Source organism: Petromyzon marinus, chromosome 23, assembly GCF_048934315.1.
Source record: "Petromyzon marinus isolate PM22_M1 ecotype Great Lakes invasive population chromosome 23, UKy_Petmar_22M1.pri1.0, whole genome shotgun sequence".
NCBI classification, from domain to species: domain Eukaryota; kingdom Metazoa; phylum Chordata; class Hyperoartia; order Petromyzontiformes; family Petromyzontidae; genus Petromyzon; species Petromyzon marinus.
Genome location: NC_133689.1, coordinates 27792 through 54293, shown reverse-complemented (window position 1 = coordinate 54293; position 26502 = coordinate 27792). Strand labels below are relative to the sequence as shown.

The 26502-nt window shown below is 46.3% G+C and overlaps 1 protein-coding gene across 2 annotated transcripts; it reads right to left on the bottom strand.

Moving 5' to 3' along the window:
• Window positions 1-2694: 2694 nt before the first annotated feature.
• Window positions 2695-23147, bottom strand: LOC116945097 (E3 ubiquitin-protein ligase RNF19A-like). Of its 2 annotated transcripts, XM_076068894.1 has the most exons (12): window positions 22978-23147; window positions 15787-16412; window positions 14074-14279; window positions 12272-12416; window positions 8577-8739; window positions 7262-7376; window positions 6161-6322; window positions 5817-6015; window positions 5558-5701; window positions 5249-5471; window positions 4484-4840; window positions 2695-2976 (listed from the first exon to the last, which is right to left on the bottom strand). In XM_076068894.1, exons 2-12 carry the CDS (start codon window positions 16389-16391, stop codon window positions 2860-2862), a joined length of 2436 nt encoding a protein of 811 aa, XP_075925009.1. In that variant the 5' UTR covers window positions 16392-16412; window positions 22978-23147; the 3' UTR covers window positions 2695-2859. The 2 variants fall into 2 exon arrangements, with proteins under 2 accessions (XP_075925009.1, XP_032815095.1); XM_032959204.2 differs by having other exon boundaries at window positions 2695-4840; window positions 22978-23146.
• Between the last annotated feature and the right edge of the window lie 3355 nt (window positions 23148-26502).

The window sequence follows — 26502 nt, the reverse complement described above, 5'->3', positions numbered from 1 at the left end:
CTTTCGTGACTGCAGTAATTCATATTCTTAGTTTTTTCGGTAAAGTCACGTTGAAGAGAAACAACAAAATAACAAAATATATATAACGTGACTTTACCGAAAAAACTAAGAATATCTTTCCAATGGTTGCTTAATTTGAAACCATCTTCTCGGTTGAAATTGTGTCTGTGTTTGTAGATCTGAATTGCCTCGTGAACAAATCTCTGATAAAAATCTGTGGGTTTGCAAAGAACCTTGGGATCGGAGAAAATTATATCATGATCACCCACAGCGTTGTAACAGTGATCAGCCATGGCAGAATTCGTTCTGCCGTGTTTCAAATCTGATTTGTGCTCGCGAATTCGGTCAGAGACATGTTGCTTCGTCTCCCCGATATAGCAATCACCGCAGGTACAACTCAATTTGTAAACCCCGGGGTACTGTAAGTCAGGAATGACATCCTTCACGGATGGGATCAGATCACGAATTGTATGTACTGTATTGAACCGGACCTGGATCTTGTGTTTGTTTAGAATTTTGGAAATCTTTTTAGTAACGCCTGCTATATATGGTAATGTGATGGTTTTGACCGGAGTATCAAGTGGTTGTTTCTGTATGGAGGGAGAAACAGCTTGGCGGATGGTACGGTCAGAGTATCCATTCCTTTTGAGGGCCAGGTGTACGTGTTTTAATTCACTGGTCAGGTGGTGTTGGTCCGAAATGCAATGAGCCCTATGGTATAAAGTTTTGATGAGATAATTCATTTGGGCTGGGTGGTGGTGGGAATCAGGCTTCAAGTAGGAATCTGTGTGGGTGGGTTTCCTGTAGACAGAATGCCCCAATGAGCCATCAGGTCTCCTCTCAAACAGAACATCCAAGAATGGTAGCTTGCCATTTTTCTCCACTTCCATGGTGAATTTGATGGCGGGATGTCTGGAATTGATGTGGTGTAGGAAAAGGTTCAGAGCTGGGAGGCCATGTGGCCAAATGACGAAAGTGTCATCCACATATCTCTTCCACAGGGCAGGTCTGAGGGTGGAAGTCTGGATGACGTCCGATTCAAATTTCTCCATGAAAACATTGGCTATCACTGGTGACAAGGGGGAACCCATGGGAGTACCCTAATTTTGCTTGTAGAAGGAACCATTCCAAGTGAAGTAAGTGTTGGTGAGGCAGTGCCTGACCAGCGTAGGTACCTCGGGGTTTAGTCCATGTTGGACCAAATTTTCAATTATATCAGGTACCGGGACCTTGGTGAACAAGGAGACCACATCGAAGCTGACAAGGATATCGTCAGAAAACAGTACGTCTTTGACCATAGAAACCAATTGGGCTGAGTTAAGTACTGCTGAGGAGGTCTTGCCAGTGAAAGGTAGCAAGGTATTCGACAGAAAACGTGCTAGCTTATAGGTAGGGGAGTTGATCGTGGATACAATGGGTCGTAGTGGAGTGCCTTCTTTATTAATCTTTGGAAGACCATAGAATCTAGGGGGTTTTGCAGCAAAGGTTTTAGGGAGGGACGTTTAGTTGGTTCACTTAGGGAGGTCGAACTTGTGATGATCTTGTTGGTTTTCATAGTTAGGCTATTAGTAGGGTCATTTTAATTTTTGAGTAACTACCATCATTGAGGTCCTGAATTTTTATTGTTGTATGAGTTTTGTTCACGAGGCAATTCATATCTACAAACACAGACATAATTTCAACCGAGATGGTTTCAAATTAAGCAACCATTGGAAAGACGTTCTAAATCGAACTAAACATTAAACTAATTTTCATTGGTACAGTATATTTTTTCAAGTAGTGGTACCCCAAACTTCCGCAGCACAGGCTGGTGCACTGCCGGTGCCGATCACTGTGCTACACCTTTCATCATGATGTCTGCCAATCAAATGCAAATTTTTACGCTAATTCCTTTGTCAAGGCACCTTAATCCCTCTCACAGCTTAAAGGTGCACTGCCGTGTGCTACACCTTTCATCATGCTAAGTCCGCCAATCAAATGCTAATATTTACACTAATTCCTTTGTCAAGGCACCTTAATCCCTCTCACACAGCTTAAACGTTGCAGTCTGAGCTTGGCTCTGTTTCACTCCAGCGCAGTCTTCGAGACAGGCTGGTCCCTTCACCTGATGAAGGCCGCTTGTGTTGTGGCCGAAACGTCGTGATTTTTGTTGTTTTATTTTTTTACCTACGTGACTTTACCGAATAGAACCAGAGTATGTCAAATCGCTATCCGTGGTGCTAACATTAAAAAAACCCGCCACTTTTTTCAAAATTTCTTGTTGTGGTTTTCACACCTGATGATTGCTTGTGTTGCAGTCGAAACGTCGTGATAATTTTATTTTTATATTTTTATGATTTTATTGTTTCCCTTCTACATGACTTTACCAAAAGAACCAAGAATATGAATCTCTGCAGTCACGAAAGCTTTAAATCAAAACCTAAGCTTATTCGATGTTCCTTTGCCATAATAGTAACATTGTATAGCCATTCCAAAATAGGTCAGATGATGTTGTTTCAAGCAAGCATAGAAAAGAACACCATTGTTAAACATGATGGGGAGGAGCTGAGGCGGTCTCATTCAGGTGCTTGTGTGAAGAGGGAGGCAGGCAGTGCAAAAGATGAAATGTGGCCACAGCGGAGGCTCAGGCAGGCATTACTTCCGTGCCACTTTGGATAGACGTGGACGTCACAAAAGACAACGCGGTGGCAGGGATTTTTAAAATCGTATTTATTAAATGCTTCTGTTGAACAAAAGTTTTTAAGCAATCAGAATAAACCAAGTGTACAACCAGCAGTCAACGAGCCAGAGAAAGGTCCCAACCAGATACGACCTGCACATGTGGGAACTGCTTTAGAGCACTATCTGGACCGCTCCCAATCACTTACACACATGCCATGATGTACTCTGGCACCCGAGCCCTCCCAGTTCTGGATGGAATCTGTTTTCTGAAGACCCAATCTGGGAGTCGTCCTTCCTGACAGTGAGAGCCAGATACTGCAGGAGAGGAGGTCGCACACAGGAACTGGTGGTGAGAGGACGGACGCACATGGACATAGCACGCGTCCAGCGCGCCAGCACATATACAACAGCACGGTTTCTGTCAAACACCGTCAGTTGTAAAAAAAAAAAGATCAGTTGTCTAAAGTAAGACTGTTTATAAACAAGCGACGCCATGTTAACTAACATTTCAAATATTGCACATATTTTAGGAATGGAAACTAAACGGTGCGGACAGGGTAGCATGAGAAACAAAAAGTTAAGGCTAAGATGGCCGATGCATCAAGTTCGCAACTGTACAAGTGTAACCTGCACCATGGGACCATCCGCCCCATTTGAGTGTGAACCCCTTGGTCCCTTACCTCGGACAATGACCTCAACACGGCTCAGAAATTAGACGCAATACAAGGCCTGCCCATACATGCAGTTTCCCTTTAAATATATTACAATTCTGCACAAACACACGCAACTTATCTGGCTGCCGCATGGCATATGGAGTAAAAGCTTCGGCGCCTAGAGATTTGCAAGTCTCTTGTCAGTGAGGCTTTCCCGTTGGTGCTAAAGGCCAACAGCGATTGCAAGGTTGTGTTTCTACCTCACCAAGCCTGATGTCTGCCTTGTATCCCTGGTCTAACCGTGGCTACATCCATGTCAATAGTTTGAAATAAATTTTAAGCAGCAGTGACTTTTTTTCTCAGCAACCCTAACGTGGCTGTCTTCATAATATCCTAAAGGGCAAAGAAAATTGACATAAGGAACAGTGCAATTACCCTGGCTGACATCCCCTCCATATCCACTAAAATTTACTGTCCAAACGCACAAGGTACTGTCCTTCCCACCTCACGCTATTTCTTTACCAGCCTCACGTGACCCTTGCACTCTTACTATGCCATTCCGAATTGACGATTTTCTCTGGGCAGTTCAACTCCAGCCTTTGCTAAATTATTTTGTTTGCTCACGAGTCTTCATTTGCAACTTGTGTCTTGTACGGGATAACATGAGAAAGAAAACCGAAACGTGTTATACCTGTTTAATAATTCAGATCCTTATTTATCATAACTTGCCATAAAGCACAAATCAGTGCAACAGTTTGTGCCACTAAGAGCACGCTGGTGCTGCTGGTAGCCAAAATAAAGCATCAGGCCCATCTTAACAGATTTTAAATGGTTGTCAGGTCAGCCAGCGAGCAAACAAGCTATTATGTAAATAGGCCGGACAATGGGTGACCCAGGCCATGGGCGCTTCATATGTCAGTGTGGATGACCGTGCGTTTGGTCTCGTTCGCTCCGTGCGTCACCGCCGCCAGCCGGGGACTCGGCCCTGCTGGGGGGTCACGCGAGATGGCCCCGGCTGGGGCTTGGGAGGCTGCTGGCCCCGGGTCACTGCAGACAGGTGCTGCAGTGAGGCCATGAGGGCTGTTTAGCTGTGCCACTGATTCTTTAGGTGGCCCCAGTGGAATTGATGGGGTTGCCAGAGTGAGAGAGGGGCTGGACGGCCCACTCACCGTGCTTGTGGCACAGGGCCCCATTACAGTGGGTGAGGGCCCCGGCTGGCCATACACAGCACCCATCTGGGCTCCGACGGAAGGGCAACCCTCCAGACGGTCGCTCTCCACCTGCGTAAGTGGCTGGCTATTGGTGGGAGCTGGCGCCATATAACGTGGCGTGGCGTGCGTCTCAGCGCTGTTAATGTGACTGCTGCCGGTAGTCTTCGTGCTCTCGCGATCAGAGAACTCTGAAAAGTGGCTGGAGTGCGAGTCGGCAACCGATGGCATGGAGTCACTGAGGGACGGGGAGTCCAGCTCGCTGGAGTGCACGCTGCCTCGTTCCAGCAGCTGCGTATCCATATCTTCACGAACCTCCTGGGAACCAAGGACACAAGTACAACAATACACATGTGTGATCATCAACGCACGCAACAACAATAACAATCGCCATTCGCCACTAAGTGGCGGTGACGTCACCACGGCACTTCTGCCAGGCCAGGTGCACTCCGAAGCTGAATATTTCAAACCAGCGCAGATGTTCCATCTGGAGGGCATGACTGTGGCCAAGAAGCCCCGGAGCATCGTGTGGCGTAACAGTAGTAACAGACCGGGTAGCTTCCACAGTGTTACGCAGCTGACGCGCATACACACTCACAAACGTGTACATGATGACCAACCCAAATGCAGGGTAATGCAGCAACAGTTGCCACGATGTGAATACCGTTGTCCTAGTAGCGAATAAGAGCAGGGAAAAATAAGTGAAACCGTGTGTAATGGCACCACCTTGATCTTCATGCTGGCCTTGCGCTTGCTGCTGGCCTTTCCCTTCTTGCTCAGGCCACATTCTTTTATGCGCTTTCCTCCCTTGTACTTCGTGTCAGGAGGGCCTCTAGCGGGGGCCCCCGCGAGCCCCACATCCTCCGTGTTGCCACTGCTTCCACTGCCGTGCCTTGGCTTGCTTGGGCGAGTCTCGATGTCAACCTGCACCTCAATGTTGGTGCCATCCCTGCTGGGCAGAGCGATGTGTTACAAGCGAAAGAACCCTTGCAACAAAGGCAAGCGCAATGTGTGCACATGGGTGAGGCTGCCTGCCTGTCTCGAGCATAGTAGGAGCTGACAATGGAGCCGGCATTGGCTTGGGTGCTGGTGTTGTCGCTCGCAGCCGCCAGGCTCACAGTGGCCGACTCGCCGCTCAAGCTGCAGCGCTCCTTGGCTACGTCGGCATGAACCTCCAGCCTGCACGCCACCATCAACACCACCACCGTTACCATGCATTACATCCAGCGCAGCGTCGTCTAGTCATTTACCAAGGAACGTTAAGATCCGATTTCGCAAGCCAGTAAGCACGTACCTGCTATAGCAGCTGCCTGTAATGGACGTCCCTGCCAGGGCCATGGTGCTGGCAGTCTCGCTCACGTTGTCACGGATCACACCCGCACGCTCCATGTGACTCCCACTGGCGCTCAGGCTGGCTGTCAGGCCACCCACACTGCTCTCTCCGATGCTGGGGTTCGTCACGCTGTGCCGTGCCTCAGCCACCGACGCGGTGTCTGCCATTCCCGCACAAGGGTACTTCAGTTTCTCCAGGTACCCATTCGTTGCCGCTCCAATACATAAGACACATACACTACAGATACATGCACACTTTGGTATAGAGTTGCTCCACTTCACGGGTACGCAATGTGTGCCCCTCACCTCCTACTGTGTTGGTGCCCCCCATGTTGACGTCGTGGTCATCGTCAAACTCGATGCGGACGCCTCTACCGTTGCCGGTGGAGACGCCGCATCCCCCACTGCGGCACAGCGACACTGGCACCACCCCGTACACGTACGCCAGCATGATGGGAACCCCGATGCCTGGCACAGCGCAGACGGGCACCAGTGTCAGCATGGGGCTTCAGTGGGCAAGAGTATAGCTGAGCCTCACGGTTATACAATCAGTGACTGGGGCTAGAGGTTAGAGATATATGCGCACCAGAAGTCCAGGTTATGGTCGGAGGGTTCACGGAAATATATGGTTACGGTTAAGTCAGTGATTTTCTCCTCAAATTGAGCATCGAGGTGAAGATCATCCCCCATTTCCAGTGTTGAATAAGTGGTGTAAATTCCTACGCTGGGGATGATTCTCCGCAAGACAACCACTTTTGCCTTCTTCAAAGTGGTATATTTATTTTCTCGACCCTAAAGGAATGATTGGCTGAGTCAATCCCCTGCTAGGATATCAACTCGCAAACTTCTGATTGTGAGCCGCTGCTCTGCCACTGAGCCACCTGGCCGACAATAAGGCTAAACATAAATAAGGCCAGAGCATTAAAGGGATTAGATTGTATGGTAAATCACTGTGGTGTTATTTTGGAATTAAACTTTAGTTTAGAACATGTTATGATATTGGTTAAGATGTAAGGGTTTGGGATTGCAGTGGACAGGTAAGATATAGTATTACATATTCATTTTCTGTCAACAAGAAGGCCATCTCCAGCTTTCCTGGCCTCCCACTTCCAGCCCCGCCCACTTCCCCCCCTCGCCTCACGTCCTCTCCCCCTAGTGCTCATGCAGCGCCCCCCCCCCTCTCCTCCCCCACCTATATAACTTCTTGCCACGGCAGCTCTCTTCCATTGCAGCATTTTTTTCTTGCTGTGATTTTCCCACCTGATGATGATTGCTTGTGTTGCAATCGAAACGTCGTGATTTTTAAATTGTATTTTATTTCTAACTACGTGACTTTATCGAAAGAACCAAAGAGTATGTAAAGAAGGGTTAAGGTTGTCATTGATTGGAAAGGAGAGTTGCACGTACCAACTGTGACAGCAGCTATGACGGGCGAAACGATGACAGACAGCGCCACGCCACCCGTGATGGCCAGGTTTCGACGATGTCTGGAGACGTTCTTGCCTTCGAGCCGCCGGTGAATCTGCTTGTACGGATTCACAGAGAATAACTTGAATCTTGAAATACGTGCATAATTCCCATCATTTGCCTATTCCACTGCATTATGCATATCATGTCGTACCCTCTGCTATAACACATTTATCCTTGTACATGTCCTAATTAACTATTACGAGTAAGGCGGAATGGTGAGTGAACGGGTAGGTAAGAGGAAGGGTGGTTGGGTGGATGTGTGGGTAGGTGTCAGTTCGTGCGTGGGTATGTGAATGGTATAGTGATTGAGGGGAGCAATAGTGTAACGGCAAGCGAGCTGTGCTATGAACCCGGCGACCTGAGTTCGATTCCCGTTTACGGCCAACACCAGTGACGATTAACTGAACCAGTCCCGGCCCTCCCTAAGTTGACTCAGCCTCAAATGAGTACTTGGTGTGATGTATAAGCATCACCACTCGGAAGACAAAGGCGGCGAGGCGTGGTGTTGGTCACCTCCCCCTTGTGTGCTGTGCCGGCCTTCATAGGTGCTCATTAATAGCACTTGCCCCAACAGTCTGTTAAGGTTATAAATCAAGTCAAACGGTAGCTGCCTTTTAATTGTACAGCAATTTTCAGTGGTGGTATACCAAACTTTAGATGCATGTTTTTTCTAAAATGGGGCGTACTCGCACACCATCGCCTCCTTCCCAACTACCCTGCAACATAACAAAAGGGTTTTAATCGCATTTGTCTGCAGTCCACTACCCCCTCCCCCCGAACCCCCTGCAGATTAACAAAAGGCGGCTTAACTCAGCCCTCCCACCCACCCACTTGCCTTTCTGGCTCCTCCCCCCCCCTTAACCTATATATAAACCCGATCGTCTCAGAGCTGTGCACTTGACACATTCTACTGTGACTATTCCACCTGAAGACGGAAGCTTGTGTTGCCTCCGAAACGTCGTGATTTAATTTTACCTACGCGACTTTACCGGAAAAAAAACAAAGTATGAATCATTGCAGTCACGAAAGCTTCAAATCTAGAATATACGGGAGATGTTTGTCTTTGATATTGTGATTAAATAATTAGGTGTGTGAGTAGTTTGGTGATTGAGGGCGAGGGTGGTTGAGTGTGTGGGTAAATATGAGCATGTGGTGGGTGCGTGGGGGATTGAGTGGATGGTGTACGCAAAAGAGAATGGGTGGGCGAGTTTGTGGGTAATTGTCTGAGTGGGTGGATGAATGAGTTGGTCACCTTCCTCCCAACGTAGACAGGGATGCCGATTATCATGGCGGGCACGGCAACGCCCGCGATGAGGGCGATGCCAACAGGGGCACCCACTAGGGTGCCTAGCTGCCACAGAATCTTTTTCTTGCGACTCCAAGGCTTCTTTCCCCAAAACGTGCAGCCCGAGGGGCTATGCTCCACCAGACACAGAAATGCATCCATGTCAAAACTCTCAGTAACTGTTAACATATACGGGAGACCTTTGAATATCGCAGGTTTATCATTCGCGGTTTATCGTTCACGGTTTCGACCTATCACGGGCAACCTCTTTGTATACCAATTTAGCTATCGCGGGGATTAGTTTTGGCAAATCGTGGGTATACTGTAGAGACCAAAAATCCCCATATAGCCTATTAACGGACTGTGTTGTGAGTCGACCTTGGGGAGGCCAGGACCGATTCAGATAACCGTCACTGGTGTTGGGCGTGAGAGGGAATTGAACTTGGGTAGCCGGTTCGCAGCGCGCTAACTACAGAACGAACAAACACCTGTTTTGGATCATCATCACCGGTAAGTGCATTATTTATTAATTATTTATACTGTTTATTGTCTAGGAATCTTTTTTGTATAGGGTTTTTACATGTTTATTATAATTACTGAGTTTTTTTGTTTATTTGGCATACAGAACAGTACTTATTTAAATTGTAATGTGCCTATTTTTGGTTGCTGTGTACCTAACCTTATTACTTATGGATTAAGTAATGAACATTGCGGTTTTGGCGGCACTTTCCAAGAATGTAACCCCCGCAATATTCAAGGGTCTCTTGTATATGTGTACTAACATCGCGGATGTCACTGTGTAATGCCGGCTCGAGAGGCACGGCGTGCGGTGTCTTGACATCGCGGGCACCACGTATACAGTGAGGGAAAATAGTATTTGATCCCCTGCTGATTTTGTACGTTTGCCCACTGACAAAGAAATGATCAGTCTATAATTTTATTGGTAGGTTTATTGGAACAGTGAGCCAGAATAACAACAAAATCCAGAAAAACGCATGTCAAAAATGTTATAAATTGATTTGCATTTTAATGAGGGAAATAAGTATTTGACCCCCTTTCAATCAGAATGATTTCTGGCTCCCAGGTGTCTTTAATACAGGTAACAATCTGAGATTAGGAGCACACTCTTCAAGGGAGTGCTCCTAATCTCAGCTTGTTACCTGTATAAAAGACACCTGTCCACAGAAGCAATCAATCAATCAGACTCTCCACCATGGCCAAGACCAAAGAGCTCTCCAAGGATGTCAGGGACAAGATTGTAGACCTACACAAGGCTGGAATGGGCTACAAGACTATTGCCAAGCAGCTTGGTGAGAAGGTGACAACAGTTGATGCGATTATTCGCAAATGGAAGAAACACAAAAGAACTGTCACTCTCCCTCGGCCTGGGGCTCCATGCAAGATCTCACCTTGTGGAGTTGCAATGATCATGAGAACGGTGAGGAATCAGCCCAGAACTACACAGGAGGATCTTGTCAATGATCTCAAGGCAGCTGGGACCATAGTCACCAAGAAAACAATTGGTAACACACTACGCCGTGAAGGACTGAAATCCTGCAGCGCCCGCAAGGTCTCCCTGCTCAAGAAAGCACATATACATGCCCGTCTGAAGTTTGCCAATGAACATCTGAATGATTCAGACAACTGGGTGAAAGTTTTGTGGTCAGATGAGACCAAAATGGAGCTCTTTGGCATCAACTCAACTCGCCGTGTTTGGAGGAGGAATGCTGCCTATGACCCCAAGAACACCATCCCCACCATCAAACATGGAGGTGGAAACATTATGCTTTGGGGGCGTTTTTCTGTTAAGGGGACAGGACAACTTCACCGCATCAAAGGGACGATGGACGGGGCCATGTACCGTCAAATCTTGGGTGAAAGCCTACTTCCCCTCAGCCAGGGCATTGAAAATGGGTCGTGGATGGGTATTCCAGCATGACAATGACCCAAAGCACATGGCCAAGGCAACAAAGGAGTGGTTCAAGAAGAAGCACATTAAGGTCCTAGAGTGGCCTAGCCAGTCTCCAGACCTTAATCCCATAGAAAATCTGCGGAGGGAGCTGAAGGTTCGAGTTGCCAAACGTCAGCCTCGAAACCTTAATGACTTGGAGAATATCTGGTCTGAAAAAAGGAGTGGGACAAAATGCCTCCTGAGATGTGTGCAAACCTGGTGGCCAACTACAAGAAACGTCTGACCTCTGTGATTGCCAACAAGGGTTTTGCCACCAAGTACTAAGTCATGTTTTGCAGAGGGGTCAAATACTTATTTCCCTCATTAAAATGCAAATCAATTTATAACATTTTTGACATGCGTTTTTCTGGATTTTGTTGTTATTCTGTCTCTCACTTTTCAAATAAACCTACCATTAAAATTATAGACTGATCATTTCTTTGTCAGTGGGCAAACGTACAAAATCAGCAGGGGATCAAATACTTTTTTCCCTCACTGTATGTGTGGGTGCAGTACCGGCCCTAGAGGGGCTCGGGTGAGCGCTGACTGACAATGCTAAATGGCACAACGCTCTGCGTGCAGTGCCGACCCTTACAGGAAGTGGTGTCAGGGTGCCAGCCAAGGGAATGGGGTTACTATAGGCCATGGCACTCTGGTTGACCCTAGAGGACACGTGACTGGTAAAGTCTACACAGGGGGCCCAGGTGGGGGCTAGGGGTGGTCACGTGTCAGGGTCGAGATCCTGCTCGAGGGTTCGAGAAGGTGGTCGTGGCTAAGGGCGGAGCCAGCACCGCCACAGAGGATATAAGCCGGGTCCCGGAGAGGGACTGGCTGTTGTTGTTCATCCTGAAGAATCTACATTATACGTCCTACAACAGTCACCAACACGTGGACCGGGACCCAAGCTCGGGTCCGGTCCGTCATAGCTAGTTCCAGTGTAATTAGTGCAGTTAGCCTGGTGGTTCACCACCATACGTTGTTATCTTGTTAAGGGGTAGTACCCCATGTGTTGGTTTTAATAAATGTGTTGCCTCCAAGAAGTACATCTGCAACTCAGTTGAACTCACTACATATGTAAAATACTAGAAATATACAAATTGCTTTATCATCAGCTATGGTCAATCCACAGCGGAATGAAAGCCACCCCAAAGCTGACGCCACCTTTCGTAATCATGCGCTACAACAACCCACCAGAGCCTGCACATTAACCGATTTCATCGCTCCATCTCCTCAGTCAACGTTCTCTTGGACGCATTCCATTCCGTATTTAGCGCTCCGTTATTCTAGACCATCATCCAATGTCCCTTCTAGCTATGAAGTGTCTTGCCCATGCAAACTTACTTTTCTAAATAATCTGGTTGATGTCAATAACCTGTAAATATCTCCCAATGTGATATGAAGACTGCATATCTACACACTTCGTTGTGCACAATCCGGTTTTGTTCTATGCGTTTTGTTAATGACCATGTTTCTTAACCACATAGCACAACAGGAACACAATTATTACAAATGACTTTATAATATAGCTAAATGGTTTTAATTGTGCTTCCAAAGGAAGCACATGCCTATGGTAGGAGGCAGTTTAACCACAAGAACACTATTTGAATAAACGCCAATATATTTATGGAGAGTCACAGGCTTAATGGATGTTGGAAGCCAATCACTTGTAGGGAGAATTTCAGACTCAAGAGTTGTAAACGCAACTGTTTACCTGAGGTAGTGCAGATCAGAGATTTCCTTCATGCAGAGCCAGCAGAACTCACACCCACACACGGCACACGTCATATGGTTACAGCTGCCGTCGTTCATCTTCATGATGTAAGCGGCACAACGCGGGCATGGTTTGATGTCATCCGCTGCAACCACACACGTGTGTACGTCAAAAACTGCTCCACGCGCACACCACCTCACATGCACGTCACACACCAACCTACATACACAGCACACTGCCACATGTACACACACTTAAAAGACAAAGATCCCTCATATAGCCTTAACATTGATTGAACAAGTGCTGTTCATAAGCACCGATTAAGGCCATCACGGCACACGAGGGGATGTGTGGGCAGCACCACTCCCGGCCGCCTTTGTCTCCCTAGTAGCGATGTTAACACACCGCACTTGGTATTCATTTCAGGCGGAATTGACCAGGGAGAGGCCCAGGACCGGTTGAGATAATCGTCACTGGTGTTGGATGTGAGTGGGAATCGAACCTGGGTTGCCGGACTTGTAGCACAGCATGCTAACCGTGACACGACTGCTTCTCACACATCCCACACGACTTTACATGCACATACAAACACACCGCTCTATATGCACATACATCAACAACAACCGCCATTCGCTACTAAGTGGCGGTGACATCACCACAACGCTTGTGCCAGGCCATGTGCACCTTGAGGCCACGTGGCAGGTCACGGGGCAGACCCAGGTGCCACAGGTCGACTAACTGAGACGACTGGCTGATACACCACCTGTGCCCCCTACTGTACCAACTTGCTTTGCTTTAGCCACCCGGCGCTCCGCTCGTTGTGAGCGTCGCGCCTCCGCCCTCTGTTGTTGTTGGAGGGCGACTGCCTCCAACTTCCCAGTAGCGTCCTTCACGAGCCTCCTCCACAGAGGCCGATTTTGACACCCCTGGTACCAGTCATCGGCAAGTCCACTCAGCTCCACGTCCTCCTGTACCACATCAGTCCATCTCTTCTCTAGCCCGTGCCGCGCCCGTTTGGCCCCCACTATCCGGCCGAACAAAAGCTGTTTAGGCATGCGGTGGCTGGGCATGCGGGCTACATGACCCAGCCAACGCAGCCTTGCCTGCTGGAGGAGCTCACCGATGGGACTTTGCCCAGATCTTTCAAGGATTTGTGAGCTCCTCACACAATCCAGCCTGGTTAAACTCAGGACGGATCATAGGCAGGCCAGCCTAAATGTTTCCAACTGGCGAAGATGCTCCATTTGGGGGGTCCACGTTTCGCAAGCGTAGAGAAGGGAGGGAATGACTGTGGCCGAGAAGACCTGAAGCTTCGTGCGGAGCGACAGACCAGGTAGCTTCCACACAGCGTTACGCAACCGATGAAAAGATATTGCCGCTCGACTGATTCGGAGTAAGACCTCTGCTGTTAAACTGGAGCCAGTCATACATCACACACTACTCCACATGCATACGTTGTCCCACGCACACATTAACCCAGACACACGTCGCACATCATACAAATGTATGTTGACTTATAATTATATGCATTTTGTATACTTCATGACATTTAGTCACATTTTTGTACCAATTGAAATATTTATAATATTGAGCATCAACCAGCTAGGTAGGAGTTTTAGTATCAGAAATATCACTGGATTCATGAGGAAACCAGGAATACCACTCTCTCAAATATTCACACACACAGGTTAGCACAAGCAAGACATGGCAGCTCTGACAATACAAGCACCACCAAACAACTCCAGGCAATGACAGAGCGTTTGCTGGCCCACAGAGCAAGACGGCTCTGGCAAAGGTCTCACCATGAGCGCCGTCCTGGCTGTAGCTTGCGCTGGCTGACTGAATGGAGCGCAAGCGCAGTGTGGCAGACCGCTGCTGGCGTGCGGCATCACATGTCTGGTTGGGGTGCCACATGGCTTTGCAGTGATAGCAGAACTCGGTGCCACAGCCCTCGCGCTCACAAGTTAGCTTTGGGCAGCTTGCACAGCCTGTAGCAATCACCGCAAACCTAGAAGAGGCACAACACAACCGCGCTTGCATTTTTGTGGCCATTTCAGTGACAATGCTAACCTTATAGCATATGTTATCCATATCGCTAAGGTTTTGGTAGTCCCTCACGAACTTATACATTCCTGTATCGTTTCAGTCATCAAAAGTGGGTCCCTTCACAGTTCTTATTCTCAAACACTGTTATTACACTTGTTTACCTAAGAAAGTATCGCTGAGTATCCAGACTCAGTAGGAGGGTACTGCTAAGTTCATGCCGTAGGGGGTGATTTCTATATTTTCCAATTAAGTAATTTGAGAAATATTTCGAATTGGCAAATTTGGACTATGATACAGTCACAATGGCCTGCACTTATTCGAATTACGCCACAGCATTTTTAATGTCCACTGTGAAGCAGACGGTGCATCGTATCTTCTTTGGTTCTTTCGGTAAAGTCACGTAGAATGAGAATAAAATAATAAATTGATAAAATAAAATAACATAACACAATAATATTCTCACGACGTTTCGGCCACAACACAAGCGGCCTTCATCAGGTGAAGGGACGAGACTGTCTGGTAGGACAGGTGCATCGTATGTTATGGTTAATGTACTCGACAGTATGAACTAGGCCAATTTTCTGGATTAGAATTACGAACCTCTACAACAAGTGGCGAATGTGCTGCTGCTGGGCCATGTTAATTATAGACGGACATTTTAACCTAAAACCCAAATTTACTTGAATCTGATGCTGATAATATGCACTCCTAGATTTTTGAATTAAGACGACTGCAGGAGATGAATTTCAATTGAATTTTAAGTCAGCACATTTACTTAGACAGCTCTCATCAAAAGGATTTGTATGCAACTAATAGCTTTAAAATCTGTACTTAACTGTATGAGCTCAAAGTGCAATTTCTTTCAAAATATAAACCTCACATTCGTCAATAACACCATGGCCTTAAAAAGAAAAAATATATAATAGGCGACGTTTTGAGTAACGGCCCTTCTTATCACAAATTCAGAGTACTTTTTTTGTTAATTGCAAACAGCCACCGCAGCATCATAACATTTTCTTTTCTTTAATAGTTGTATGGTTATTTTCTACATTTAGACATTATTCCAGCCACAAATGTTGTATTATACTTGTTCAGTCCAGACATTGAGTGCATGATGATAGAAATCGGTCGTTTCAAGGAACTCGAACGTTTGCATTTTCCCATGGGACTGAAAAATAGACCAGTGCATCATGGCTTAAAAATGGAACAAAGATGCTGAAGGTGAAAGCTGGGAGTTATCCAAGGCCAGATGCCTATAAGGGTACAAACCCAACAGTCCTGAACTCAATCATCAAACAATCCACTCTCATTTACTAACCCAATCACTTGCTCACCAACATGCCGATTTACTCACCCTACCACCCACTCAGCCAACCATTTGCACACTGACCCATCCACTGGTTATTCACCTACTACACCTCTAACACAATCCCTCTCACCAATTCACTTGCAACCCCTGCAGTTCTTACCCACAGTCTGGTGCCGGGCACCACCGACAGTCCGGATCAGCAACGAGGAATCGCCGCAGCATGAACTCCTCGTACTTGCCCATGAGTGTGGCATCTGCTAGGATGCGCTGAATGTCGTGCGGGTTTAGGCGCTCGGCACATTCTGGGCAGCAGATATTGACGCGCGACTCGGAGATCTCGATGCGCAGATACTGTCGCAGGCAGTCGAGGCACGAGCGGTGAGGGCAGGAGAGCAGCTCTGGAAAGTGCTCGGCCGAACGGCGTACCAGACACAGTGGGCACTCCAGTGCATCCGAGCCGCTCACCCGCAAGGCACCAGCGCCGCTGCCCGACGCCAGCGGTGCATCTGACAACACGTCACCGGAGCTGGTGGACATCTTGTCGGCGGATACCATCTCCGAATGGATGCTCTCGATGCTGGCGATGACACCCTCAGGTGCCGGGTCGGCAGGTCGTGGCTTGGGGCCTGGCTTGCGGCCGAAGAGGCCACGTAAGGAGAAGCGGCGCTGCTTGCGTGGCTTCACAATAGATGGTAGGCTAACTGAGGACGTGGCCGACTGGGAGTCACGCTCGGAACCCATCCTTTGCCGACGATACAGGCTCATATCGTGGGAAAAGAATCACCACTGTACAAGACATAGGATTGAATCACACGGCACACACACACACACAGTTATTAACGCAACAGGATCAAGGGTTCAGATCACAAGATGTAGTAGCATGCTTCGTCCTTTTATCGGAGATGTGATGTCAACCCACTTCTTTACATCAGACTAGTGTGGTATTATGATACTTAATTTTATAATATATGTGGGTGTCTTATAAATAAACACCTGTTTTCATAATAAATATCGTTAATGTGCATAAAATATGCAAAATGTTAGCAAGGCAGATAACATTTTTTATAAAAAAAACTTCCACTGCCATCAATGATGCTCCCCTAATGCAGACATGGAATTAGTTGAGCAACTTTGTCAAAGTAAATCTAAAATATGCTTGGATACCTATCACAAAAATAAACAACACTAGATCAGTATTTGTCAAACTTTTTTGGCCAGCAGACCACTTGGCCAATGTAAACATATCCGCAGACCTCACAGTCCCCACCCTGGTGACAAAACGCATTCTCTAAATGTAGGAATACAAAATCATTCATATTACCAGAACATACATTTTTTACGCAGCTGTAAGTTATTTTTTTAAGGGGGAAATTTAGATGTTAGGATTAGGGCAGTTTACTTAACTTCTTTTTTAAATTAAACATGAGTAAAATATCAATTAATATCCAAAACGATCAACTCACCTACCTACAAACTAGCCCGTTTCCTATCGGATACTTTGCTTCCCTTTACTGGCAAGGCCACTTCAGCAGTTCTTAATTCAACTCATTTGGTCTTTCTAATCAAGGACATTTCAATGTCCCTTGATGATGTCCTCATCAGCTTTGATGTGGTCTCTCTATTCACCAAGGTACCAGTACCTGACACAAGAGCAATAATTGAAGACTTAGTCCAACATGGAATAAACCCTGATGTCCCTGCACTGGTTAGGCATTGCCTCACCAACATGTACTTCACCTGGAATGGTACTTTCTACAAACAAAATTAGGGTACTCCCATGGGTCCCCCCTTGTCACCAGTGATAGCCAATGTTTTCATGGAGAAATTTGAAATAGACGCCATCCAAACATCCACCCTACGTCCCTCCCTGTGGAAGAGATATGTGGATGATACTTTAGTCATTTGGCCACATGGCCTACTGGCATTGAACCAATTTCTCGACCACATTAACTCCATACACCCATCCATCAAATTCACTATGGAAGTGGAGAAGGATGGCAAGCTACCATTCTTGGATGTTCTGTTGAGAGGAGGTCCAATGGCTATTTGGGACATTCTGTCTACAGGTCACCCACAAAGACTCGTATCTGAAGCCTAATTCCCACCACCATCCGGCACAGAAGAATTCCCTCATCAAAACACTACACCATAGGGTCCACTGCATCTCTGACAAACACCACCTGGCCAGTGAATTCAAACACGTACGTCTGGCCCTTAAGATGGATACTCGGACCGTACTATCCGCAAAGCTGTTTCTCCTACCATGGAGAAACAACCTCTTGAGACTCCTATCAAAACCATCACGTTACCATACATAGCAGGCGTTACCAAAAAGATTTCCAAAATTTCTAAACAAACACACAAGATCCAGGTCCGATTCAGTGCAGTACACAAAATCCGTGATCTGATCCCATCCGTAAAGGATGTCATCCCTGACTTACAGTACCCTGGTGTCTATAAACTGAGTTACAATTGTGGTGATTGTTACATTGGGGAAACGAAACGACATGTATCTGACCACATTTGCGAGCACAAGTCAGATTCGAAACACGGTAGGACGAATTATTCTGCCGTGGCTGATCATTGTTACAACGCGGTGGGTTCTCATGATATTGTTTTCTCCGATACCAAGGTGCTCTGCAAGCCATCTGGATACCACCAAAGATTTTTACATGAAGCTATACAGATATACAAACATAGACATAACTTCAACCGAGATGGATTCAAATTGAGCAATCATTGAAAACACGTTATTAACCATGTTAGCCTTACACACTACCATCACTAGTATATTTGACTTGCAATGTTTAATCGTGCAAAGTTGTCTCCCATCTCACTCTCCCCGCGCCGCCGCCCCCCCTTTCGTGGTGCAGGAGCAGGATCCGGAGCTTTACCATCCCCGTCTCCCAACCCCCCACCCTGCATCTGTCCTCCTTGTCCCCCCCCTCCTCTTACCCAATATAATAGTATCTTATTACAAATAGCTCTCTTTACAGTAATTTTGCTGTGCTAGTTACACCTGATGACAAAAGCTTGTGTTGCCTCCGAAACGTCGTGATTTGGTTAACTTTATTTTTAATTTTTACCTACGTGACTTTACCGAAAGAACCAAAGAGTATGGATCATTGCAGTCACAAAAACTTCAAATCTAGAAGTATAAACATTATCATTATTTCCGGATCAACCTGCATTCGCACCAGCCCGCAGACCATCTGGAGGACCATCGCAGGCTACTGGTGGTCCTGGGGACCACACTTTCCACTGCTCTAGATGAGTGTTCCACAACATGTCAATCGCATAAAACACCAAAACTGGATCTTACGCCTGATATCACTGGTTCTTGCATTATCCTCGTGAAAGGTGCCTATGCCCTTCACACCACAATTATTCCTACCAAAAGCCATGACATGAGCAGCAACATGACTCAATACTTTGTTTCGCTTGTTTTCAGGAAAGTTGTGTAAAGTGTTTGCAGTAGGTGGCAACAATTGCCGTTTTGGTTTGCCAGTTCAGTAATTTGTAAGTCATTTTACAAAGTTGGCATTTTGGACCATGAGGCCAGCACCACGTGTTTTTTTTACATCCACTATGAAGCAGACGTCGCATGGTATGTTATCGTTAATACACCAGTGGCCTGCCAGATCAAACCACAAACATCTGCAACAAGTGGCCACGTCACTGACCCTTCTCGAATCGTTATTATCGGACCGGTATAATTGCGTACCTGGCAAGAATTATTGTGAAACCAAAAAGGTCTGGTTGAAAGCACGTGCTCAGTGTGGGCCACAGGCAAACACAAGAAAACAGCAGTCCACTTGTCATGCAGGAAGATAACCAAGCATTACTTTTTACAGCAACAGACATCTGAGTTTTTGGATTTGGCCTGGCATTAATGTCAAAGGATCAGTGGACAGTTGAAGTGTGATGCTCTTTGATTTAAAGCTTTCGTGACTGCAGTGATTCATATTCTTGGTTCTTTCGGTAAAGTCACGTTGAAGGGAAACAATAAAATAATAAAATATTCTGTTTAATGTTTTTTGGACTGGGCCTAAACGAATGCCATACATGCCTGTGCTTTATTGTGACAAGTTAACCACACAAATGTCACACTTGTGAAACGCATGGATTAAACATCATACACGAAAGCTTGCACTTCTGTTAAAGTGACCCCATAACAGTGCATTCTATCAATGCTCACGTGCCAAGTTTTGGCTTGGATGATAGGCCCACATCAACTGAACTCTCTACCTACCAAAGGGTATAGAAAGGGCCACGCAGGGCAAGAAACCATAGACTATTTCTAGAAACATACCAAAAGGGACATTAGCATACGTGGCATTGCTTCAAGTGTTGCTCTTTGGCAATTAAATGTGTACGTCTCCGATTGCAGTAGTGCTGCAGTACTGTCAACTTTCCATAAGACACTAAGATGGCAAATGTTGCACTGCATCTGACAATGTCACGTTCATACATGGTCAATGAAGGTTCAGAGACCTGCACCTCTGTGCCAACACCGTCTATGTAATAATTATTTCACCTTGTAACATGCAAAGTATTCATTCACTCTCGAAGACAGAGAATGACTCAGATGCACATGGAATCACTGACAACCTGGAAGGTAGCCAGGCAATGTGCTGGTACTACCAACAATTTCCCAAGTTGTGCGGTCCTCTATACATTAAGATGCTTTCAGCCAAATAATGATTGTTGTAATGTGGGGGAAACCCCACGTGTGTGAGGAGGCAACATTTTATCCTGATGGAACAGTTGGAGTCTGCATTTGATTTACCACCTTCTTTTGGCAAGACATGGTGTTTCCCATTTGTGCGATCTACCACCCCCCCCGCTTCTATATGATGGATTACAGGCATGTGCCACCACTGTCCACCATAGTTCAGCTATTGGACTTGCATGTTTTTGTTCGTGTGACGACATTTAAGAGGGAAGTTTAGGTTCTGAACTTTGCCATGTCGCCTAAATGTCAGTAAATATTGGGTGCTGCTCCTGTACCGCACACAGGCGCTAGCTCGGGCTGATTCCTGGGCTCGGGCCCACACGGAGACGGCCCATCCTTGTTCGAGTTCGACATTGTCCCCAGTGTAACGTGGTGTAATGTAGTATCCTTATGAATCCCAGACTTCTGCTTGTCTGCAACACTACGTGGTAAATTATTTCTTAGACTGTGGATCAATCTCGCTCCGAGTTATTAGACCTTAGTGCTGCTCGACACCACAGGCCATATCCTCTTTGGCCATCTCCAAAACTACGCTGGTATCTGGTACACTTATCTCCTGGTTCTCCTCTTTCTTGACAATACATCTCCTCCCTTTTGGCAAAATCTCCAGTTGTGATAACAATCAGCTCTACAGCACCACTCATCATATAGTAATCGCGCTGCCCCATCTAACGTCTTATCTTGGACTGGTTCTAACGTCCCCAAGATAAATGTCGGCCACACAAAAGTGATCATGTAAAGTTGTAAACGTTAACTCTCAGCATACTCCAATTTGAAAATGCACCTCTTGGAACACTTACATCCAAGTGGCAAAAAAATACTAAGAATTCGGGTTATAGTTCTATTCTCACATTTCAATCCTGCAGGACTTCATCTCCCAATCGACTCAACATCTCCCGCATCTGCCGTTTCTTTACCGTAGCTGCTGCTGCGACTCTAACCCATACCTAAATTACATCCCAATTCGACTACTGCAACTCTCTCCTCTTCGGCGACATGAACACCTCTCATCAACAAACTCCAGATAATCCACAATAACACTGCTACGTCGCACCTGTAAGAGACCACGGTCCAACAATACAACAATGATTTCAATTACTCCACTGGCGTCCAATCAAGTATCGGATCAATTTTAAGATCCCATTCACCCTCTTCACATCATCCACGGACTCGCTCCTGCTTACATCTCTCCTCTAATCTCGCTGTACCCCCCTACCCGCACTCTCCTACTTCTCCCTTCACCTTATATACCACCCTTCTCGCATTCTCCTCTCGCTCTAGTCCTCGCCATACACTCCGATCTCTCCCCTGCCCTTCACTCACTCTCGTTTAACTCATCTCTTCTCGCTCTACTCCCCTCCACACACTGTCCGCTTCAGCAACGAAGGCTTCTGTCCAAGCCCAAAAGTTAACCTCCCTATCCGTTGAAGGCGAGACTGAACAGGTCCCTGCAGGGTGGGCTGGTAGGAACATTGGAATTTTGTTCTGCACACTGGCAAAGTAACGTCACGGTGCCTTCGAACTTCGCCTCGCAAATGGTATTCGGCTGTGGGCTGTGTGTGAATTTGCCACATCCCCAAAAGCGAAGTTCGCAAATGAGATAATGTGACTTCCAAATGTTGGGTGCAATAAGACATATCAAGTCTCTGCGCTGTCTATTGCCGATTTTACACCCAACAGCACGAGATTTAACTTCGTTAAAGTATTGAAAGGGGACGGACACATTCATCTATTGCAGGCTGGTACACTCAGTTTACAACTTCGTTCCTACCAGTAAAAACTTACTCTTTGGTTCTATTGGGTAAAGTCACGTAGGTAAAAAAAATAAAATAACAAACATCACGACGTTTCGGCCACAACACAAGCGGCCTTCATCAATCTAGAACTGAAAAACTAAATTCTAAATCTAGAACTGAAAAACTTCCTTGTTTTCTAGGCATATGGCGAATTCTGTACTATAAAGACGACCGTTTCTGTATCGCGTCTTGATACAGGCGCGTGTAGACGCCGTATTACACCTACGACGTGCCGCTGTAATATTGTTTATTCGCTTGCCTTACCTGGCGCCGTTGCATAGAGGGGGCAGATCAAGGAGCGCAAGAACGGAAGGGCAAGGAGGGCCGTGGGTGCTGACAAAGAAAACTGGATCGCCAGGGAAAGAGGGGCGAGCAATGAGGATGGTACAGAGGGTGAGAAGGGCAAGTACTAGTGTGGGGAGGGTAGGGGGGTGAGGAATGAAGGGTAAGGAGAGGGTGAGGAGGGTTACGGAGGTTGCGAGAGCAGTTGGGAGGGTGGTTGGATGATGGTTGGGCGAGGAGAGTAGGGATGGTTTGGATAGGGTAGGGGGGTCAGTATGGTTGGGTAAGGTAGGGAGAGTGAGGGTAGGGTGAGGCTAGGTGATGGTTGGGAGAGTCAAGGCTGGGAGAGCAAGAATAATGGTGAGGGAAAGCAGTATAAGGTTAGAGAGGGTGCGTAGGGGAGGGAGTTCCTCAGCCCGGGCCCTTCCCTAGGCGAGCCAAGCTGGCAGCCTCACAAGGCCTGCCTCTCCTCCCCCACCTCCGCCAACGCCGCCTCCTCAACGCGCTCTTGGCGAGCGGTGTCGCTACAACCACGTACCGATTGCCACGCCGGCGGGGTGGGTGCGATGGTCGAGGTGAGAACCTCACAACATCGCAGACTCCGCCATTCGGGGCGACGTCGCCTCCAAGATGAGCGCCTCGCCTAACGACAGCGCCAGGCCCGTGACGTCACGCGGCCCCTCCCGAGCGCGACATGACATCATAGCGCGCCTACAAACCAGCCGAACAAGATCGTGACGTCAGGCACCGTGACTTCGCGGTGTTGCCACACATCCGGCGAATAGCGCGATCACGTCACCGCAAACAGTCGACTCATTTCGCGATGGTGCTCCGCGTGCGGCTGAGTCATGGCGATGCGGTCATCATTCCCCAGCGATTCACGTTCCTGCGGCACAATGCCTCCCGATGATGTCACTACGCGCCAAATCGCGTCTGCCTGTTGCACGTCAAAAGATGTTCCTTGTTCATGTTTTAGTTTGTTGCGGTTGCACCCGAGTCAAGAGCCGCATGGCTCACAGGGCTATACCTAATAAATGAAACTGAAATAATAACACGGCCTCCTGGCCGCAGCGTATCATGTAAGCAGCATTGATTTAGTCCAAGCAAACTGGATCGGTTTCCACATCAAATATCTCATCGATAAAACTCGCTAATAACACCGTGACCTTCAAAGAGAAAATGTGGCGATCTTTCCAGCAATCGACCTTCTTTACAGCACAATCGAGAATCCAGAGAGATAACAGTTGATAAGGTTTATAAACTGGCATATTAATAGTTACATACTAGTAGCTATTTATTTGTAATGTAGCTCATAGACTCATAGAGACACCGTCTTATTCAGTTAGGGGCCGTCCATAAAATAACGTCACGCACCTTGGGGGTGTGGGGGGGTCAAACATTTGTGACGATGGGTGACGAGGTGGGGGTTTGAGAAAAGTGACGTCACATCAAAATGCGCAACTTTAAATAAATCTAGAATTTTGATTTAAAGATTTAGTGACTGCAGGGATTCATATTCTTGGTTCTTTCGGTAGTCACGTAGAAGGGAAACAATAAAATAATAAAAATATTAAACAATAAAATTATCACGGCATTTCGACTGCAACACAAGCAATCATTACAGGTATGAAAACCACAGCAAGAAAATTTGAAAAAAGTGGCGTTTTTTTCTAACGTTAGTACCACGGACAGCGATGTTTGGCAGTTGTTCAGATGGACGAGTCCATCTGTGTTCGGAAAAGAGGAGGGGGGAGACGAAGAGAATGGATGTGGTCTGAAAGTCACCATAAGCGTGAACACAATCAATTAAGACCCGAAATGGTTTATCAAATCCTTCCAATGATTGCTAAGCCATAATCCATCTTCTCGGTTGAAATTGTCTCTGTGTTTGTATATGTGGATAGCCTCATGAACGAATCTCTCATGGTAGCCAGATGGCTTGCAGAGGACCTCTGTCTTGGTGAAGTCAATGTCATGTGAGCCCACTGAATTATAACAGTGATCTGCCACGGCCGAGGTGTTGGTCCTACCGTGTTTTAGGTCTGCTTTGTGTTCACGGATACGGTCCGATACATGTCGTTTGGTTTCTCCAATGTAACTACTACAACAGAGGCAAATCAGTTTGTAGATGCCAGGGTACTGTATGTCCGGAATCACATCTTTTACAGACGGAACCAGATCACGAATTTTATGTAATGTGTTGAATCGGACCTGGATCTTGTGTTTATTCAAGATTTTGGAGATATTTTTTGTGATCCCTGCAATGTAGGGCAAGGTGATGGTTTTGAATAGCTCCTCAAGAGGGTCCTTCTTCATGGTTGGAGTGATGGCTTTGCGGATTGTGTAGTCGGAGTAACCATTAGGCTTAAGAGCTTGGTGTACGTGCTTGAGTTCACTGGCAATGTGTTCCTGGTCGGAGATGCATTGGGCTCTATGGTGCAGAGTCTTGATGAGGGAATTCTTCTGGGATAGATGGTGGTGGGAATCCGGTTTCAGGTAAATATCCGTATGGGTAGCTTTCCTGTAGACAGAGTGGCTCATTGAACCATCAGGTCTCTTTTTTTTAACAGGAATTTTATTGTTTTATATTTTTATTATTTTATTGTTTCCCTTCTACGTGACTTTACCGAAAGAACCAAGAATATAAATATAGAATTGTTATAACAACACTCATTTTGATTAATTTTCATGATTAGCTTATTTGATTGTTTAAATTTACTAAGGTCACCTTTTATTTATTCCATGAAGGAGCATTTTGCTTCTCCATGGGAGAATGGAGAATCATACATTTTGAATGTTTTTTTAATGATTGTTATTAAACATTTTGATTCTAATGATTCTACCAGGGCTTTTCATTCTTTAATTCCTAGTGTAAGATTTTACCTTTAAAAAAAAGCCCAGAGATAAAAATTTAAGTGTTAAGTCGGGTGAACGGGCAGACTTGTCATTATAACAGAAAATGGAATGTCTCCTGAAACATAAAGTAGCAATCAATATTCACAACAAACTAAAACTAATTAATATATTCATATCAAATGCTTATCAATATCTCGAATAACAATACAACTGTAATGACGACTTCACACACTTCTCTTGAGATGGCACTTTATTGAAGACACGTTCACTTGACATCAGGCGGAGACCCCACTCCAAACAGTCTCGAGTTTCCAGCATATCTCCCTTATATACCAACCGAGGCCACGCCCCCTCTTCTCGATCATTCTCGCTGACTTTGTACGCTCGCTCCACCGGCAGACTCTACCATCCTCTTCCGTCACCTGATCACACTTCCCTTCTCGATCATTCCCGTAGCCACCAGTCCCTTCACACTCACAAATGATACCCCTGTCATTAACTCCCATGGCCACTTTTCCAGTCACACCGCATGCATGCTCCACTGTCATTACACAACTATTAAACTTTTTGGTTGATTCATTTTTGGACACCCTTTATAATTAATGTCAGCGTCGTGGGATACAATTAACATGGATTACGCTATATAACGTGAAATCCTTCCATGAACTAAATTTTTATTAAAAGGAAATAAATATTGCTGGTGCATTGCATTTTAGCGAGTACTGTTGTAGTGAGGTCAATGCATAAAGTGGAGCAAACAAGTGCATAATTTAACAGGAATCGTTACAATTGTCATGCATGCATGAAACTTGCAAGAGATTCACAACAGGGTGAATCTTTTGAGAAATAAAAATGGAGCCGCTTGAAAATCCAAGCTGGCAACCAGTTTTCAAGATGGGCACTAATTATTTTTATATATAAAAGTAAAAAAATGTCTGTGGGTTTGTGTCTGTTCGCGTGCTTGCGAACGATTTGCCTCTCCAGCGGTGGGGTTTACGTAAAAAAAGCCAGGTACCAAACCGTAAGCCCCGCGGTGAGCAAGCGCTATTCCTTTTTCATATCCGTCAACTTTAAATTTGTTTAATTAGCGATTTAGTGCGATTTTTGTGTGCTAAAATCATATTTATTTATTTATTTATGACGCGTGTACGACCATACCAACTCACGCGCCTTTAGTGGGGGGGACGGCCCATGCCAAGTAGCACGC